The 18,542-nt window shown below is 40.7% G+C and overlaps 1 protein-coding gene across 1 annotated transcript in view; it reads left to right on the forward strand.

Moving 5' to 3' along the window:
- hap1 (huntingtin associated protein 1) overlaps window positions 1-18,542 on the forward strand; it is a 38,921-nt gene that overhangs the window by 5,621 nt on the left and 14,758 nt on the right. Inside the window, exons 2-3 of the mRNA XM_041934212.1 lie at window positions 14,768-15,141; window positions 15,455-15,643. Coding sequence (XP_041790146.1) covers window positions 14,768-15,141; window positions 15,455-15,643 — 563 coding nt within the window. The remainder of the gene's footprint in view (window positions 1-14,767; window positions 15,142-15,454; window positions 15,644-18,542) is intronic.

Below are 18,542 nucleotides of genomic sequence, written 5' to 3' on the forward strand. Positions count from 1 at the left end.
ATGACAGGCTCAGATAGGTCAGGCTGTATACTATGTCGTGCCTCGGGGCATATTGTCACAGCTCTGTCCTGTGTGGCCATTGTGACAGTCATCATCTGTGCTTCCTCGATGAAAGAGACAGGGATGGAGGAGGACAAGGCATGCCGGACCACTGCTGGTATAGGCCATTATATTTGGCAGAGTAAATGTGTGGACTGACAGCCCCGCTCTCTTTAAAAAACAGCTTCAGGCCCAAATTACACTCTTAGGTTTTCATGTGTCGCTTGAGGGCTTGATGTTTATTGGACTATGCGTTGAATGCCACAGAGCCTTCATAGTTTTGTCCTCTCAGAACTGTTCCTCTTCCTTGCATTTTGCATGTCTTTGACTTGTTTTGGCTTTCTCAGATGGATAGTGAACACAGGGCCAGCACTGACATGAATGGCGCCATTGTTTTGAACACAGCAGCCTCTTTATTTTGAAAATTAGCCAGGAATTAAAAGAGTGGGATTCATGTGGGACTTTGGCTCATGCTGACTCTGTCAAAGACACCTATCTTTTTGGTTTCAGCACTAATTCAATATGTATTTTTTAATGTCCATTTCTTTTATCAAACAGTCGCTTTTATGTAAAAGCACGTCTCTCTCTTACTTAATTAGAGGCTGCTCGCTTACACTCATGAGCTTATGTATCGGAAATTATCCTGATGTTCTCTTTCTCTTTATCTGCGTCGGTAATATGTCACATCATTGATTTATTTATAAAGCCCAACACCGCTGCAAACAAGTTTTCTGCACATCCTCTTGGCAGGGGTCAATAAGATGTCTGCAGTGGTGTCTGGCAGACTTGGCTCCAGTCTTGCCCTGTAACCTCCCAGCAAACAGACCATGAATCTCACTGTATGATTGAATCTGTCTTTCATTCCAAGGGCAGGACACGCTGATATGATGTCCCTGCTTGACAATACTGGCCTGTTCCCTCCGCTGCCTCGCACCCTACAGGAAATGGTCCCATTGTCCTTGGGAGAGGAAGTGGCCTGGAGCAGACCACTAGCTCACTGGATTGATGGAGACTGCTGTAAATTATTAATCATCACTTACAAATGGAAGACACAGACACTGTAGCGTTGGCTGTCCACTGAGGAATGTTTTGGAACAATGGACCACCTGTACCAGGAGAGAGATACTCTGGTACTCTGTGCATAAAGACATGTTTTATCGGCTGTAGCATTTACTTAGATACCTATAAATTTGATCAGATTTAGTCTAATCAATTGCTACTTCTGGAGCTTTTGATCTTATCACACTCTCAATGTGGAGATTCCTCACTTCTCAAGGAACTGTAGATGTGCAAATTTGACATTTTACGCGCATATACATTATTCTGAAATGTCAGTGCACGTCTTGTTCTGAGCTGAGCTTGGAACCAGCACTCAAGGTCCACTTACATGCTTGATTGTTGCTTTCAATCACAACAGGCAACATCATTTTGTGAAATGCAGAGCAGCATTTAATCCAGTGGTATATACGGCATTTGTTACTTCAAAAGACAAGATCTACCAGCTTGATTGTAAATAGCAGAGTGGTTTTGTATGTGAAATGTGATCTTTTATGGTTTTAATGAGGTTATACACAAAATTTAACACATAATTGAGCGAGAAATCTTTGAACCAGATGACAACGATGACTACAGTCCCTCTGTTCATTCAGATGTTTACCACTAGAGGTAGACAGAGACTCACACAATCAGTCAACACTCTGCACACAATAGTATGTCTGTGCACATTCTCAGACGGGCTGGGTGACTGGCTCTCAGGGTTAAAATAGCTCAGCATTCGGTCCAGTCACATGCTGGTGTCCTTTCCATTTTGAGAAGATTCAGATAAAGCAAGAGAGGCAGCTGAAAATAACTGCAGATGTTCTTTAATTGGCACACAAAACAAGCAGGCCGATGTTAAGCTGGTAAAGGTCCTTGTTTTAAATTAAAAGGGGTCTGACTGAGATATATGAGTACATCATCAACACCTCTGTCTATTCCATACAATGAATCCGCTAAATGATAAGTAATGTTTATTTATTAGCAGTGCAACATTTATAGTGTTTAGGTATTTCAGTTAGCTCTGAGAGTTTGTCAGCTGTCCCACACTCAGGCTTGATTTGTGTCAGATAGGATAACCAGAAATATCAGCAGGGTGTGATCTGATTTCTCTGTCTCAAAATACTTTTCATGTGACCAGTTGCTACTATAGAATCACTTACTGTCCAGGAGTCCATCATCCTCCTATATATTACATGCATTAGAATCATATAAGGGGTAAGTTACAGTGATTACTACAGCCAACATTTTCATGTGAACTTCTGGTTGTATAGGACAGTTTCAGAGGATCAGGTTTGTTAAAAATGGTTTACTTTTTACAGACTCTGACAGAACAATGTATTTCGTTGGGGAACTACATGTCCCATGATGCCTTTCAGGATGACCAAATGGAACGCAGAGCGGACCGGCCGTTGTGACAGCTGAGACCCAGGCTTGCGGAGGGAAACTTCAACGCCGACTACGAACTTGAATACAGACGCATGAAATAAAAAAGTAAGTTGAATCTGTTCCTCTCTCTTTACCTCTTACTGTCAGTTCATGGACAGTTGTGTTGTAGGCCTGTCGCTTTGTTTTTTGTGTCTTGAACTGTCAGCTTGGTGAGGGGAAGTTTCCATTAGCGCTGCAGGGTGGGATAACTCCGGGGGTGGCAGTGTTGGTGTTAAAGTCGTCCCGTTTTCAACTTCTTCTGAACACTTAACCCTTTGACTAACATCTAAACACGACTTTGGTGACACTATGCTTAGATGCGAATAAAGCAGAAGCTCCTAATTGAAAACAAAAACCTCTGTCAAAGACGTATTGTAGCTGGCTACACTCTATACTCTTATGGCTTGACCTCAGGGTATGTTTTTGCTAGTTGTCTATCATGATAGCTAACGTTAGCTAGCGTTAATGCCTGATGGAATTAGATTAAATCAAGAGTCAGTGGCCGTACTTTCTTCACGCTGTATTCCACACAGATTTTTAAAGGACGGCACTGGCATCATTGAGGCAGAATGGGAAACACTTTGAACCCACATACAAACTAAAATGAGGTCTAGGTGTTATATACTGTACGGAGTAAGAAGCTGTAATTACCCTTCAGCCAATGCAGCCAAGGGGAAAGAATAATTAATCCGTCTCTGCTCTTGCTCTGCACTCTGTTGGAGTCTCTCATAACCTTCACTCAACTTTTCACTTGTAGTTGAAAAATATGGACAAAGATTGAAGTATGAAAGAACGCTGTTAACATGACTTAACACATTTTTAAGTGCAGTTATTAATGGAGCTGTGTATTGAACAGTATGTATTAAATACTGTGTCCCCTGCACAGAGTTCAGTGATCAGATCCATGCTCTTTTTTAAATTCAGTTTCCGAGTTTAAATTGTCATTTTTCCAATATTAGACTCTATTCCATTTATCCCTCAAATGAAAGTCAAGTTTTTAGCCTTGTTAACAATTAGAGCAGGAGACATGGGGATCCTTCCCAGACCACTAAGCTGTAGCCTACATCTACTCCCGCACTGATGCACAACAGTGCTTGTGGGAGCAGAGGCTACCTGAGATAAAAGTTCATTGGTAACAGGTGATGACACAGGCCTTCTTCTAGAAATCTAGAATATTGGATTGTAGACCACACAAGATTAGAATGTTCTGGAATAGAATGTTTTCTTTCAGAATGGACCGTTTAAATCTAAAATAATCACTACATTTCATTCTGTTTTTATTTACGTTTTACACAGTGTCTCAGCTCTTTTGGTATGGGGATTGTATATGTATCATGAGCAAAATAATCAGTCAATTCCATGACTAAGCACTTCTGCCTTGGAACTGCAGTGGACCAATGACAGTCTCACAAACAGAGCCTTCATGTATTACCAAAGGATCTCAAAATCTGACAGCCAAACTGTTGCCTTCAGTTGCCTTTTTCTACAGCATTGTTTCTCCGCTGTCCCGTCCATTTATCCAGGGCACACAGCGAGTACGAGCTAGCATGTTGCTTAGTTTATGTTTCTCGTGTTTTATCTGTGGATAATGTCCAAACAAATCCGCAGTTTGTTAGATAATGTTAGCCAGTCTACCAAGTTACATCATGATTCATGTCAAATGCTAACAGGACATTTTACTAGACTTGGGGATATTGATGAAGAAAGTTATGACAAAACTTACTCAATACAATTTAGGGTTACATCTATGCCATGCTGAGACAGGAATTTTTTTTTATTTTTTAATGGAAAATGTTCTTCATATGTAATTCTGACCAACAGATTCTTGATTGCTGTTTGTATTTAAAGATTTTCTCCTGGTCACTAAAAAACAAAACAAATGTGACAACAAAGTCTTCAGGGGAAAACGGGAGAAAATCCAATGTACATTTATTTGCTGCAGAGAGTCTCAAGACCCTCTAATATTCTCATTGGCTGGCAGAAAAACACTATTACCAACATTATGCTCTGTATTTATTTTAACTGTGTCTTCTCTCATGTTGCAGCACATGCTGACGTTTGAGTTTAACCACAGATAGTTGGAATGTTTCAGTTTTTATGGGACAGTCTTGCAGTTTGTCCTTGATCGCATTTGCTTTTCTGTCTTTTTCGTATAGGAGTTGAAAAGCAAAACCATTTCAGCAAGTGATTAGTTTTCTGTCCAATTACCGCATTTTATAGTAAGATGTAATTTACTGTTAATTTTAAATCCCTTTGTGTGTGTGGAGTGTAGAAGTAGTTCCTTCAAAGAACGAAATCAGCTCAAAGCATTCAGCATAGTTGAGAAATTAAAGCTCCTTACTTTTTGAATGACATCTTGTATGATGTAATGAATATTTTTGCTGTTTCCTATGATATCATGGCTGTATCAGGTTACATGTCGGATAATAGAGGGGATTGTAGCCTTGCTGCTATTTTAGAACATCCATAAGAAACTACAATGCCCTTTTTTGGTAAACATGCAGTCCTTTAATAAGACTCACCTAAACTGCAGTATAAACAGACCAGAATGACCTACAGATGTCATTTGTTCAGATTTTGTGATCCTTGTGAAGTCTGTGTTCTTGTTTGTTGTTTGTTATTATGACTGAACCAACACAATGTGATTTTGCCCCCCCCCCCGCTGAGCTGCGAGTTAAACTAGTTACTGCTCATCCCACTGCTGGTGCCCCGTCAGTTAGTGTCAGTTTTTTTATTTCTTTCCCAGGATGTAGTTTTAACTTGCCATCAAGAAACAGCTAATTCCGTCCAAGTCCAGACGTAAGGTCCAAATTATAATAAGGTAAACACTCTGAGGTGCATTTATTGTTAGAGTAAAACAAAAAAAAAAGAAATGCATTAACAGGAAACAGTAATCATGAACTTGATTTGTTAAATGAAGCCTTTGTAACAAAATAGTATTTTTTTTTTTCCGGTTTTAGATGGCTGGTAATTAATCACTGATTGCTATCTGTAAATCAGTGACCAGTAGTGCACTAAAGGCTAAACTATAGGTGGAAATTTAATTTGAATAGTACAGTAGAAACAACAACCAGGAGCTTTATTGTGTTTGGCTGATGCAAATCATTTTGTCCGTAAGGAAGAAGGAACTCCTGACCTGCTGCTGTAGGACAATAAACTAAACAAATGCTGCCCCTGGCTTGCTTTTCTTTTAAACTGTGTCTGTCATGATAAACCAGCACGCCTTTTCTCTGAATGTCCCTCCTCCTCCTCCTTCAGTCCCCCTTCAGCCCCACCTCCACCCTGCCTCACTGTTGCTTTCTCCGTCTCTTTTTCTGACAGGACACACTCAGGACAGAAGCCGGCCGGTAACGCAACACTAGCAGTGGAGAGCATTTAATTTAATGGAAACACCCTAAAGGAGCCAGTACCCCATGTACACCTAAACTACTGCAGCAGCACAGTAAGTCTGTTTCAGTTGTTTTGTTCATTTTGTAGCTTGCTGGCTTGTCCAGTGTCATTAGCATTTAGCATGCTGTCTCTGTTGCTGCACTCAGTCTGTGATGGTTAGCCTTGATGCAGCTGAGAAGCCTTCACCTGTTTGTTTTTCTCCCTTCCTGGTGCTTGTATGTCAACATGACTGAACTAAATAAAATGAAAAAAAGACAATTTCATTTTCACATTAACAGATGTGGCGAAGTTTATTTTAGTTTATTTTTCATTTTTCTCTCTGTTGTTGGTTTGTGTTCACCTGTTTCTTGCCACAACACATAATGTATGTCGTATGATTGGACATAAGGTACTCTCATCCATGGTCGAGGGATGTCATGTTGGCCTGAACAGTCATTACAGCTGACTCAACACTTTGTACACTGAAGTGTTTTATTTTTTTATTTTCTGCTTGTTGAATTTGATCAATGATCAGATGAGTGGGTTAAGAACGGAGAAACAAAGAAATAGATGTGGTGTGAAATGTGTGCGGTGTAAATACATATTTTTTCCAATTTTATTAAGTATGAGTAAATCATCTCGTGTCCATCCCTAAAAGGGTTTGTGAAGTTGAGAATGGCCCCAGAGTGTGTACATAAATGTTTTCTGTCATTCTATAGTGTCTTAGAGACACTTGGTGGTGTACAGTAACCTTTGCCACAATGACTGCAGTACAGCTCAGCTACAGTTTAATGTGGAGTAAAGTTTAGATCGTTAATGTGATGTGTGGTGTGGCCTCTATTGTTCTTTACCTTCATATGCAGCTGCTGGAAGGGCTCAGGGAACTTTTCAGCTGAGGTCAGAAAAAGCTTTTCCTTGAAATTTAAAAGGCAACCTGATGTGATGATTAAAGACAACAGATTGATTGAGCTTGATTCAGAAAGGGCTCTAGATTGCCTTACGTCTACTGACCCCGTCTAAAATAATCTGTTGTTTTAGCAACATAATAGCACTCTTTAAAGTCTGAATCCTGTAAGCTGTCTGACTGGGAACACATAAGGGCTTTTGATAATAGTGATGGAAATTTGCAGTGTTGAATAATTATTTCAACCTCAGCTCCTGATCTGTCAGTTGCATGTTTTAAAGGTTATGGCGGGCAGTAAGTCATCAAGCTGGCTCTCTGTGCAACACTGACCTTATCTAATCTAACCTTAACTCTGAGTCTGAGTCTAAAAGCCCAAATCACTGAGATCTACGTGATGATTACGTTGGAATATGGATCTGGTGTTTTGAATAAAGTTGTGTACAGATGTACACGCTCCTCCTGGAGCAGGTTTAAAGGACCGTGTGCTGAGTGAACAGAGCAGATTGCCCTTTAGAGAGTGAGTTATTGTTGTTTGGGGTTTTGTGGCCACTTTCTTTTCACATGGAACTGACTGTCCAGATATAGCTCCCCCAGTTGTCAGGGTGACATTCCCACTCATGTTAAGGTCCTGTGTACACCGGCCTGTTCTGTGTTTCCCATGCTCCTTTTCTCCAGTTTCTCTGTTTCATCTCTATGTTTGATACTTTCTAGCTTCTAAGCTGTATACTGGTTTCATGGTATAATGGGATATGAAAATTAACAGTTATCATACCATGCTACTGTATTACCTTTATATCAAATACGTCTTTGAGGGTGTAATATTTTTATTCCTTTAAGGGTTGTTCTAACTGATTTGAACTGAATAATAATAATAATCTCATATTAATAATCCTAATGAATAATAATAATTGTGCAGTCCTGTATACAATGATATTGTGAAACTGTGATATTTTCTGAGAAGTCATCATATTGTGTAAATCTCAGAACCGTTGCGGCCCTACCTCCTACTCATCTATGCTACAAACTACTCTTTCCTACGACTATACATAGTCGATTAATCACATACATACGTATGTGACATACAATCACATACACATAATTGATCAATTTATCTCACAAAAATGGCAAACATATCATATTACATATCATATTACTGTAAACAGAATATCTTTTGTTATGCACCGTTGGTTGAACAAAACAAGCAATCTGAAAATGTCACCTTGGGACCTGAGAATTTGCGATGGCCAATTTTCACTGTTTTCTGTGATTCTGTTTACCAGATGATAAATCAGTACATTCAAAACCATGACAGACTAAAATGATAATTAGTTGCAGCCCTACTCATTCCTCCCATTCTCCGCGTTTTCATCTGTTGCCTCACCTGTCGAGCCTTTTCAGCTCTCTTTAATGTGGCAATCGTCAATATTTGTTTTGTATCATGCATCACATCCTGTCTTTTGTCATAAAGTAAGCTTTGTGTGTGAATTGTGTTGACCTAAGTCTGATATTTTTAAAAAGGTGTATTTTTATATATCATTTTACAGCATAGTTAATAAAGTCATCCTTGGCCTTGTGGCAAAATGATATCAGACTGCATATAAGAGTTTGAAATCCGTGTCCAACTCCCATTTCTAAACTGTTACTTTAATCACCTTTAAGATTGATATCTCAGAATGACTAATAAACTTCTCCTTTTATGGAAACTTGCTGTTAATGGTTAACCAAACCGTTCTTGTCATTCATCACTGTCTGGTGCTTCAGAATAACTGACGTTTACAATAACGAGTGTATGATGTCATTCAAGCGACTGTAACCCTCAGTGTGACCAGACGGTGGTTTGTCGTGGTTTGAATGTATTCCAGCTGATACAGGATTTTAAAAGCTGAGATATATTTGAATTTGAGAGCTTGAAAGCTCGGATAATTATTGGATTATTCAAATTTTCTTGACACAACTAATTTCATAAATAGTTCTCTTAAGCAGTCTTTTTTACTACAAAAAGATGGGACAGGACATCTTACAGTTGAAAAATAAATGGGTGGACATAATAGAGAATGGTGACACTTTTTCCAGATGTGTCTCTTGCATTTGTGTTCTTCAGGTTCTTGGTGTTTATTGGCTGATATGTATGACTATGCCAGTATGGCACAAATGAGCCAATGTTGCTGATTTATCAGTTGGGCTGTAGTTGTCACTAAATCGTACTAAATGTAAAGGTTTTTAGGGAATTGAGAAGTGGATGATTTATCACACAGTGTACAACATTATATTCTCAGAAATGTTTGTGGTTATATCCTTATTTGGTCATATAATGTGCGTGTGGTCATCACTACTAAAACGTGACAATATATGCAGTATATAGTCAGTTTGATGACATACAGAGATAATTCAGTAGGGATGGACAAGCGTTATCTGTTAAACATCGCATTGCAGTTTGATTGGTCCATAAATGTCTTGTGATGCAGAGTGCGTGTGCGTGCAACAGTTGCAGGTATTATGAATTGTTTGTGGACTCAGATCGTGAGCTGATGCACGTCCGCTTATCTCTGAACGCACTGCTGGGTCATCTTATCCTCTGAGGCGATTAGGTTCAAATGGTTAATCCAGCCTGAAGTTCGGATCTTTGCATTTTTCACAGACATTTTTGAAGAATTTGCCAAATGAAAGTTTCATGATTTTGCGTTTTACTGGCTTTGTAATGTCATGCAGTAGAGTAAGATGGTTGCCATTTATTATGACATCAGATGTTTTTTCTAGCTTATGCTAAACTGCAGAGTAGAGCAGAATATCTCAAAGCATTTCTGTAATGCAGAGCCTCTTAGCACAGTCTGTAAAACTCTCTAATCATTAAGTGGCTGCAATTAACCAGACCATGTGAGCATTATTCTCTAGTGTCCCAAAAGCCTGTGTAATGTGGTGCATGCAGGAGTTAAGTGACTTTATTTGCACTCCAAGGGTTTAAACTATGTTTAAGCTTAGTACTAGTTACTTTTACTGTTGTCGTACAGATGATCCAGGTTTTTAAGAAGTAAACAAATTCAAAGGCAGTTTAATGTTTTTATTGAATACTAACTCTCCGGTTACATGAATAACCCTAGAGAATGGTGCAGACTGCCCTTTAAGTAATGAAAGCAAGCTTTTGCTGCCTTCTTGTTTAGGTTGAGATGAAACAGAATGTCTTTTTACTTTCCTTTTTGCCTACATGAGCAAATCCAGACCCTTGGGCATGCTGACCGCCAGCTATTCATTTAATTAATGAAAATTCCATTAAAATTGGCTGCTTTTTTGGACCAAAGCTACAGTTAAAGTATTTTTCCTTGTCTGCGTACCTTTTAATTTCAGGCTGGTTTAGGAAGAATGTCAAATTGTAGGACATGTATTTATCAACTTAAAAATCATTTGGCAAACATATCCTGACACGAGTATTTCATTCGGAGTTTCAAGATAATTTGGACTTTTCTGCATGAATGAGTTACTGACAGATTTAGCTGTTTTTTGAGCAGCAGCGAGAGTCCACAGATGTAGACCCCTTCAGCTGGTTGTGGAAAAAAAAAGTTTTAAGTAATTAAGTACCCATGTCTCAAATGCACTCCTCCTTCAACCCCTTCAATGCATCCTCTCTCTCCCTCCCCCTCCTCGCTCTGTCTCTCTTTCAGTACTGTGTGCCTCTGCTCACGTACACACCCTCCTGGAAGGACATTGTTTGCACAGAGCACCAACGTCGAGCTTTTCAAACACTCTTTTTTTGAGTTCAGCTCGGGTCCAGTCCAGACTCCAAGGTCAAAGGCAGGCTTTTCTGCAGTTCAGTTTCAGGTCAGATGTGAATTCAAGGCAGTACTGTAGCATGAAACACCAGCCTTTCTTACTGAAGTACATGTGATTCATTTTGTTATTATTTTAGTAGATTAATGTCACATTGATTCTGGTTACAGTAAACTTTCAAAAGCCTCTGATGGCATTTTAAGTCTGTTTTGGCCAGTTATTATGCTGTTTCTGGACACAGAGGTTGGCGTGCTAATCTACTCCACAGCTCCGTTTTGTTCTATAAAATGATGACCTAGCTGATTACTCATCTAGTAAGTAGTACGTTTTTTTTTCCCTGCTGGCATCCTGCCTAGCACAATAATAAGATGGGAATACAAAGGAGGGCGAGATGGCTAATAACCATGTCCCCTAGTGTCACCCCTAAGTGGCTGACAGGGCCTCGCATGGCTGCACGGTTAACAAACCGTGTGTTTCACTCACTGCTAAATTGGAACTGACAAAAGTGTTAATTTGAAAAGCTTGGCTGTGGCCATTTTTTTTTCTCTCTATGAGTAATTAGCTTTTGTTTTATGTGCAGATGAAATGAAGATATTTTTATACCCCCAAAATGAATCTACGTTCAGTGAATGTTATTCTCTTGTTGGTAAATGAACGTGAAAACCTTTACTCTCCTCACAACACACAGATTACTGCCAAAAATGGCCAGTGTGGTGGGGGTGAATGTAAAAGCTGAAGTGTGTGCAGGTGCTGTGTCTCCTCTGGCATCTATAAGAGAGAGAGAATTGATGGGGAAGTGTTGGCCACAAACCAACACACTCAGCTGATTGGACGGATTATGCAGTGGAGAGCAACGGAGATAGAGGGAAATAAAGGGCTTCTGGTGGTGATAGTGATACTGGTGCTTGGGGGGATGGGGATGGGGGTTATTTCATATGTAAGCAGGTGGGTGTATGTCCACAGCTTCAGCTGTACATATGTGCAGGTGCTCACACTGTACTTACCATGGATAGTCTTGTAGTGGTTGCTTTAACTGGGCGTTACCCTTTGCCCTCTGGCCAGCATGTTTTATTGACTGCAATAACTGGGTCGAGGTATCAAGTGTCCTTTTGTCACCAGTCTGGGTAAAGCATGAGGCCTTTATGTGATCTGAATTAATGAGAGGAGCGTTAGTATAATAATAAAGATGATAATTAAACGGTATTATTTAGCCTACTTTCATTGATATAGATGTGGTGTATCAGACTGTATTAGTTTTAGCTTGGTGTACCAAATAGTAAATTGGCAAGTGTATGTTCCAAAGCAAAGATTTTAAATGTTGCAGCATGCAGGATTTTTCTTTTCCATATGTGTATGCTATTTGGCAATATTTAGAATAGATGGCTTAGTGTAAATGGCTCATTATGTCAGAGACCGTACTGAATTAGTCACAGGGCAGTGCAAATCTTGACTGACATTTTTCTTTATACCAAGGAGACACACTCTTCCTGTGTGCAGCTACTGGTATTAGTGGTTCTGTGTGTAATTCATATAGCATGCGCTGCCTCATGCTGTGTGTGTTTAAAGAAGCGGTACGGTTATGCTGAAGAACTTGATCTGTGTGAAGCTTCGGGCAGTGGTAACTCTATCTTTGTGACCCTAAAACACAGACAAGAGGCCGGGCCCTGCTTTGTTTAGAGTGAACAGGCAAATAAAAGGTTTGATGCTGGGAGAGTTCACATCTCTTGAAACATAAATGAATCTCAATCACTTACATGATTAGATGTTTTAGAAAATGTATCCTAGCCAACAATTGTTGTTCAGATTAATTTCCCTATGTTGGGTTTTAAGTGTCACTTCAATTTGACAGCTGTTTATGAAAAAAATTACCTTAAAGTAGCAATATGTAAGAATTTTAGTTCAAAACACTTTCCAAATTATGTAAAATTATTAACAGAAATTATACTAATATCAGTTCTGACGTTATGTCAAAGACATCAAAGTATAGTGTTGCAGAGATATCTGCAGCCCCTCAGGTCTTGTAATATACCACTTTGCACCTCAAGAGACCATAGCGAGTCACTGTATTGTCCAATCGGCTCTCTCCAACAACACCAAAGGGGGTCTCTTGCCAGGTTGGCTCCTGCCACCCTGGGGCTGACCCTGCTGTAACCCCTGCTTAGGCCTCTGGGAGTGGGCATTGTCTAGTGCAACCATTATTATTAGATCTTTAGTGCTGTACTATGTTCATATACTATCTGCTCTTAATATGTTAATACATTACATACATAAATATATCACATAGGCATATACTATGCCACGTACTTCGTATACCTATAAATCGATTACAGCTGTCAATACTGTGATTTCTGTCCTCTGTCTCTCTGTCCCTCTCTCTCTCTCTCTCTCTCTCTCTCTCTCCTTGACTCTCTCTCTCTCTCCTTGACTCTCTCTCTCTCTGTTTCTCTCCGTCTCTCTCTCTCTCTCTCTCTGTCTCTCTCTCCTTGACTCTCTCTCTCTCTCTCTCTCTCTCTCTCTGTTTCTCTCTGTCTCTCTCCCTCCCTCGCTCTCTCTCTCACCCACCCAACCTGTCGAAGCAGATGACTGCCCACCCAGAGCCTGGTTCTGCTCGAGGTTTCTGCCTCCTAAAAGGAAGTTTTTCCTCACCACTGTTGCCAAGTGCTTGATCATGAGGAAACTGTTGTGTCTCTGTAGATAAAGAGTTTGTTCTGTACCTGCTCTATATGGAAAGTGTCCTGAGACAACTTCGGTTTTGATTTGGCGCTTTATACAGAGAATTGAATTGAATTGAATTGAATAGAATTGTCTGAAGCCCGACCTCCCTCTTGCTCCTCCCCTGCTTCACGCCTCTCCTGTCCCCACTTGAACTCACTATTTCTCCGTCATCTCTGGAGTCCTGGGTGAAGCTGCTGTAAATCACCTCCATACTGTATTCCCTGTTGTCAAACTGGCCACCGTCAGTCTTGGAGGCTGTGTTCATTCCTGGTCTGCGAGGCTGCTGAACCCAGTTCTGTTGCCTGTTTGCCTGGCCTTTGCTCTGGTACCTATTCCAGCGCTGCTCCTTATTAGGTTCCCCCGCCCCAGGCCTGAAAACTTCCTCATCCTGGTGGTCCAAAGCTCCTGTGCTGGAGGTGTAAACACCGACACTCCCCCTAATGCTCTGAGCTCCAAGTCCAGACAGAGTCAGCTGATAGGGCTGTTAGCTGCGCAACTGAACTAACTTGCTAATGGAGTGCTGCCCCCTGTTTGTTTGGAGTATGTAGTTGACAGGAGGGGGCACACAGTCCGTGTGACAGTGGCTCACGTGTGTCTGTAGCAGCTTGTCCTCTAGATTCAAAGTCAAGCATATTTTTTCCACCTGACATTCGCAGTTCTCAGTGCTGTGAAAATGTTGATGGTCATATCAACATCATACTAGCCTGTCACTACAGTTTCAATATCTATAACTGTAGAATATGTCACAGACACCAGGTTAAGAAAATACTTTAATTTTCTCTCTAGCTCTTTCTCTCTCTTTCTCTTTCTGGATGAGGGTACAAACATTAACTAAAATCTCATCATCATTATTGATGGCTATAATCGATGGCGAACTCAATATAGAAAGATAGGGCTGGCAGCAGTGGCACTACAGCAACACTGTGTGTGTGGACACCACCCACATGCGAGACACAGCAGTTCAGCGAGGTAGCCATCGCTCACAGGCAAAGGCAGGCAGTGTGTCCCAGGCATTACATATCGCACCTTTAAAATGTAAACTGAGGAGAGGTGAAAAACCACAACATATTGCAGTGTACATATCATGTGTCACTGAAGTTGCTATTTTTTCATCATAACTGTTTTATTATGGATGTCCAGTATGGAAGAGTAGAGCTACTCAAATATTTGAGAAAATGCTTTACAGTATAGCTCAGAGAGTGAGAGAGAGATCTTTTATGCTTTTGTTTCTGGACCAATTGTAGGTGTATTAAATTGCCCATGGTAAAATAAAGCAATGTGATTAATGGCTGGAAAATCTGAGAGATTGAAAACAAACTGTTTTTGTTTATTGCAGCCGAGGCATGCAGTATTGTATACAACAAAACTGTAACATTTAGCAAATTAACTACAATACAAACAGTATCAACCCTAGCACCCCTATATTAGAGACATTCCTGCACATGCTTCCATTACGATTCTAATGTTTCTACTCTTGTCTTCCCTCTCTACCTCTATGTGTTTTCTTTTTTGTAGTCATTACCTTCTCAGCCAATCCGAGTCCGAGGTGGCTCTGAATCCTGTGTTGTCTCCCCGAACCACCAGGGGGCCTCAGTCCCACAGCGGGAGATCCAGCTCTGAGTTTGCCTTCACCCTGAACCCTCCAGCCCCAGTCAAACTGTCCCACCCTGCCTCTTCTCCCTCCTCTTCGTCTCCTCCTGCCCTTCTTTCTTCTCCCTCCTGGCCCCCACAGGCCCACCTGGACTCCCAGTCAACCTTCTCCCTCCATGAGGGGCAGGGGGAGGTGCCGGGGGCCCCGGATGTGGCCCCGCAGCCTCTTCATCTCGCTTCACCTGGGAACCTCAGGGACCTGGGACAACAACCCTGCCAGGATGTGTCAACATTAACAGGCAAGTCACAAAGAAAACGTCTGTCACTCATCAATCTGTAAATCATTTAAACAGTAAATGTTAATAACAAGCAGTGGTTAATTGTATTTTGAATAGTGTACTCTTGTGAATAAGAGAACAATGTAGGTTCATGAATTTATCTGTAGAGGGCAGTGTGCAATTGTAGGTGGCATGTCAGCCTAGTTGTGGTTGTTAAAGTGCTGCTTCCTTTCTCTTTCTTTGTCTTTACTCATACATAAACCCACACGGTCATGTATCTTTATGCAACCACACAAATGCACCCATGTACAAACAACCTCTCTCACACACTCAGATCTTTGTTCAGACCTGCCCGAGTTGGAGATAGTGAGCCTCCTATCAGAGGGTCAACCCAACTACACTCTTCGAGCGGATGCTGTGTTTGGTTACGACAATGACGACTGGCTGCACACCCCTCTGCTGCCTCCAGAGGTCGCTCTGGGACTCACACACGAGCAGATTGAAGAGACGCTCAAGTACTTCTGTGAGTACTGTTGTGTTTACAGTTGATATATAGTAGTGTGTGTCACACTGGGATTATCAGTGTCAGGCTCTGTGGGCTTTAATGAAATGGAGCTTCACTTCATGTTCCCTTAATGGCCTTTTGATCTTTGAATATTAGAGCACTGGGTGATTTGGGTGTTCTGTTGGTGAGGAATACTATTTCATTTTTTAACTTCATTTTAGGGAATTTGCTTGCAGTGCTGTCGTACATACCTTGTTTTCTTTTTGCTGTATTGTTGCCTTCTACTGGGGTCATGTTCCAAGACATACAGCTGAGCAACAATCACAGTCTCATTGAGTAGATGAATGCGCCCTGGTCATGTTTATCCGTGGAATCTGTTGGGTGTAACCACAGTGAGTGTTAACAGGGAAGTTAATATGAAACTGTTGGGGTTTTCCCAACAGTTCACCACGGCCATTGTTTTCATTTTTAGCTTTCATTTTACTAGTTCAATCTTTCCACAAGTGAAGGTTTGGTAACATGTCACTTTTGATGGTTGGCAGAGAAGTGGACCCTAGCAGCTTTGGATGCTGTTTTTCTTCCTATTTCACCAAAGAGACCAGCTCCTCAACCCTGATTTCAAAAAAGTTGGGACGCTGTGCAAAATAGAAATAAAACGAAGTGTGATAATTTACTAATCCTTTTTGACATGTGCTCATTTGAAAACAGAAGAAAGACAATATATTTAATGTCTTACCTCATCAACTTCAGTGATTTTTTTTATTTTTTGCTCTGAGTTTGATGCCAGCAACACGTTTCAAACAAGTTGAGACAGGAGCTACAAAAGACTGGGAAAGTTGTGGAATGAGGCTCACCACTTTGTGAAGTTCATGGTTTTCTAAAGGATATCAATACATGGGCTCAGGAACAACTAATAAAAAGCAGTTCGTAAACACAGTTTTTATTTTTGGTTTTGCACAGGGTCTCAACTTCTTTGGAATCAGGGTTGTATATTCACAAGTAGACATGTTTTAGGATTCTCGTTAGAGTGTATTTGACGAGGCTGATCTTAAAAGGTAGCCACTGCTAGAGGTGAACCAATTATACCATTAGTCCATATCCTTTAGTGACAACTTCTCAATTTCACAAATTTGCTGTTTTTCTTTATCTTATTCTATAACAAACTGATTATTTTTATGGGTGAACTGTTGTTTAGGGATTACAAGCAAGCTGATGATGACACCTTGGGTGGACATTATTCAATATTTTCTGACATTTAATAGACTAAACAGCTGGTCAATTACTCAAGTAGTTAAATGACAGATCAAGAAAATAATCGCTGGTTACAACTTTAGCCGCTACATTTTTTAACTTGTTTGCTTGATCAGTGGGAAAATTGCGTTTTTCCTTAATTCTCATACTTTGCCCAGAAATGAAAATGAACTTAAGTGTATGTGTGTGTGTGTGTGTGTTATGACCAGAGTGTGTGAAGCCTAATCTTCCTCCACACACCCACATTTGAGTCACAGATGTCAAATGTCACCAAGCTGATTAACCTGCCGCCACTTGGCCTCCTAAGCAGTTTCCGCTGGAGCACTGCAGATGGTATATCTCGGTGGCCACTCTGACATCATGAAGACATTGTTGGCAAGTCAGTTGCTGCAGCAACCCAAAAAGGATTTATAGTTAGTAGCATAGGTTGTCTAGACTCGTGGGACAATGGCAGGTTGTGTGCTGAGCCACCCGTGTGCACGAGTGACAATTTTTCATTCATTCATCATTTTTAGTGGCAAGCCCAAAACTCTGTGACCCTCCCCCAGACTTAAAATGGAGGGTTGGTCAGTGAGTCTTAGAGGTTCCGCTCTGTTGTTCTCAGATATTTAAATTCACATTTTTAGGACCCTTTATAGTAATGGATCATATAGCGAGAGCCTCACTTTGGAACAGTTTGACATTCATGATGCAAAGCCAGCAAAGCAGTGGTTCGGCCATCGACACAGAACATTAAACCCTCAGTGTGAATGTGCAAATATCAGGTGCTGGACGAATAGGAGAAAGCAATGAAAACATGAAAAAGGTCTGCACACTGTAGCTCATACATGCAGTTTAGTGGTACATCCATTAAGTTGCACCACTGCACTTTAGGGAGCTACATTGTGCTGACCTTTTTTGTGTTTTTGCTGTGCAGATATCTGTCATATTTACTTTAAATGATATCTGAAAGGGTAAAGTAACTTTGCTCTGTGGTCATATAATCTTTGTAACAGAAACTTTATTCCAAGGTATCTCTTACTCCTGATGGCCTCACTTAGAGTGATAGGATTTCATGAGATTGTATGGCTGTGTCCTCATAATACTAGATAGGTGATGCCAGGCCACATGTTCCTATCAGGACCAGGACAGACCAACCTGGTCTGCACAGACTGTGCCATGCTGTGCCATGCAGCAGTGTTTGACTCTTTCTGGCAGGTGGCATATGGTGCTGTTTGTGCTCTTTCGTCTAGGTCACAGCTTCCTTCTCTCTACATATATCAGTACCATGCACAATCTGTGGCACACCAGCCAATTGATCACTCATAGTGCTGAACCCACCCCTGACTTGGTCCCCTCAGCTATACAGTGTCTTAACACTTCCATTTGATTGTTTTGGTTTTGCAGCCTACACCTTTACTGTTTTGGGCAGCCGTTTTTAGTTAAAAAAAAATCATAAACGCCATACCAACTTTGTATGTGATTATATGTCAATGTTGTGTCACAGGATGTTTTTTTAATGCTTGGCTGTCCCTTTTTGCCTGTGCAACTAGCTAGACACACCAGTTTTGTTTATTGAAAACATTGGCTGCGTTTTGTTTTCTAAAAATAATTGGTCAAAAAACATATTTTTTTTGTCTCACATAGCATGTGAAACGTAGTTTTAAAACCAAATATAATTGTAGTT

The sequence above is a fragment of the Chelmon rostratus genome, chromosome 3 (assembly GCF_017976325.1).
Source record: "Chelmon rostratus isolate fCheRos1 chromosome 3, fCheRos1.pri, whole genome shotgun sequence".
In the NCBI taxonomy this organism is placed as follows: Eukaryota; Metazoa; Chordata; class Actinopteri; order Chaetodontiformes; family Chaetodontidae; genus Chelmon; species Chelmon rostratus.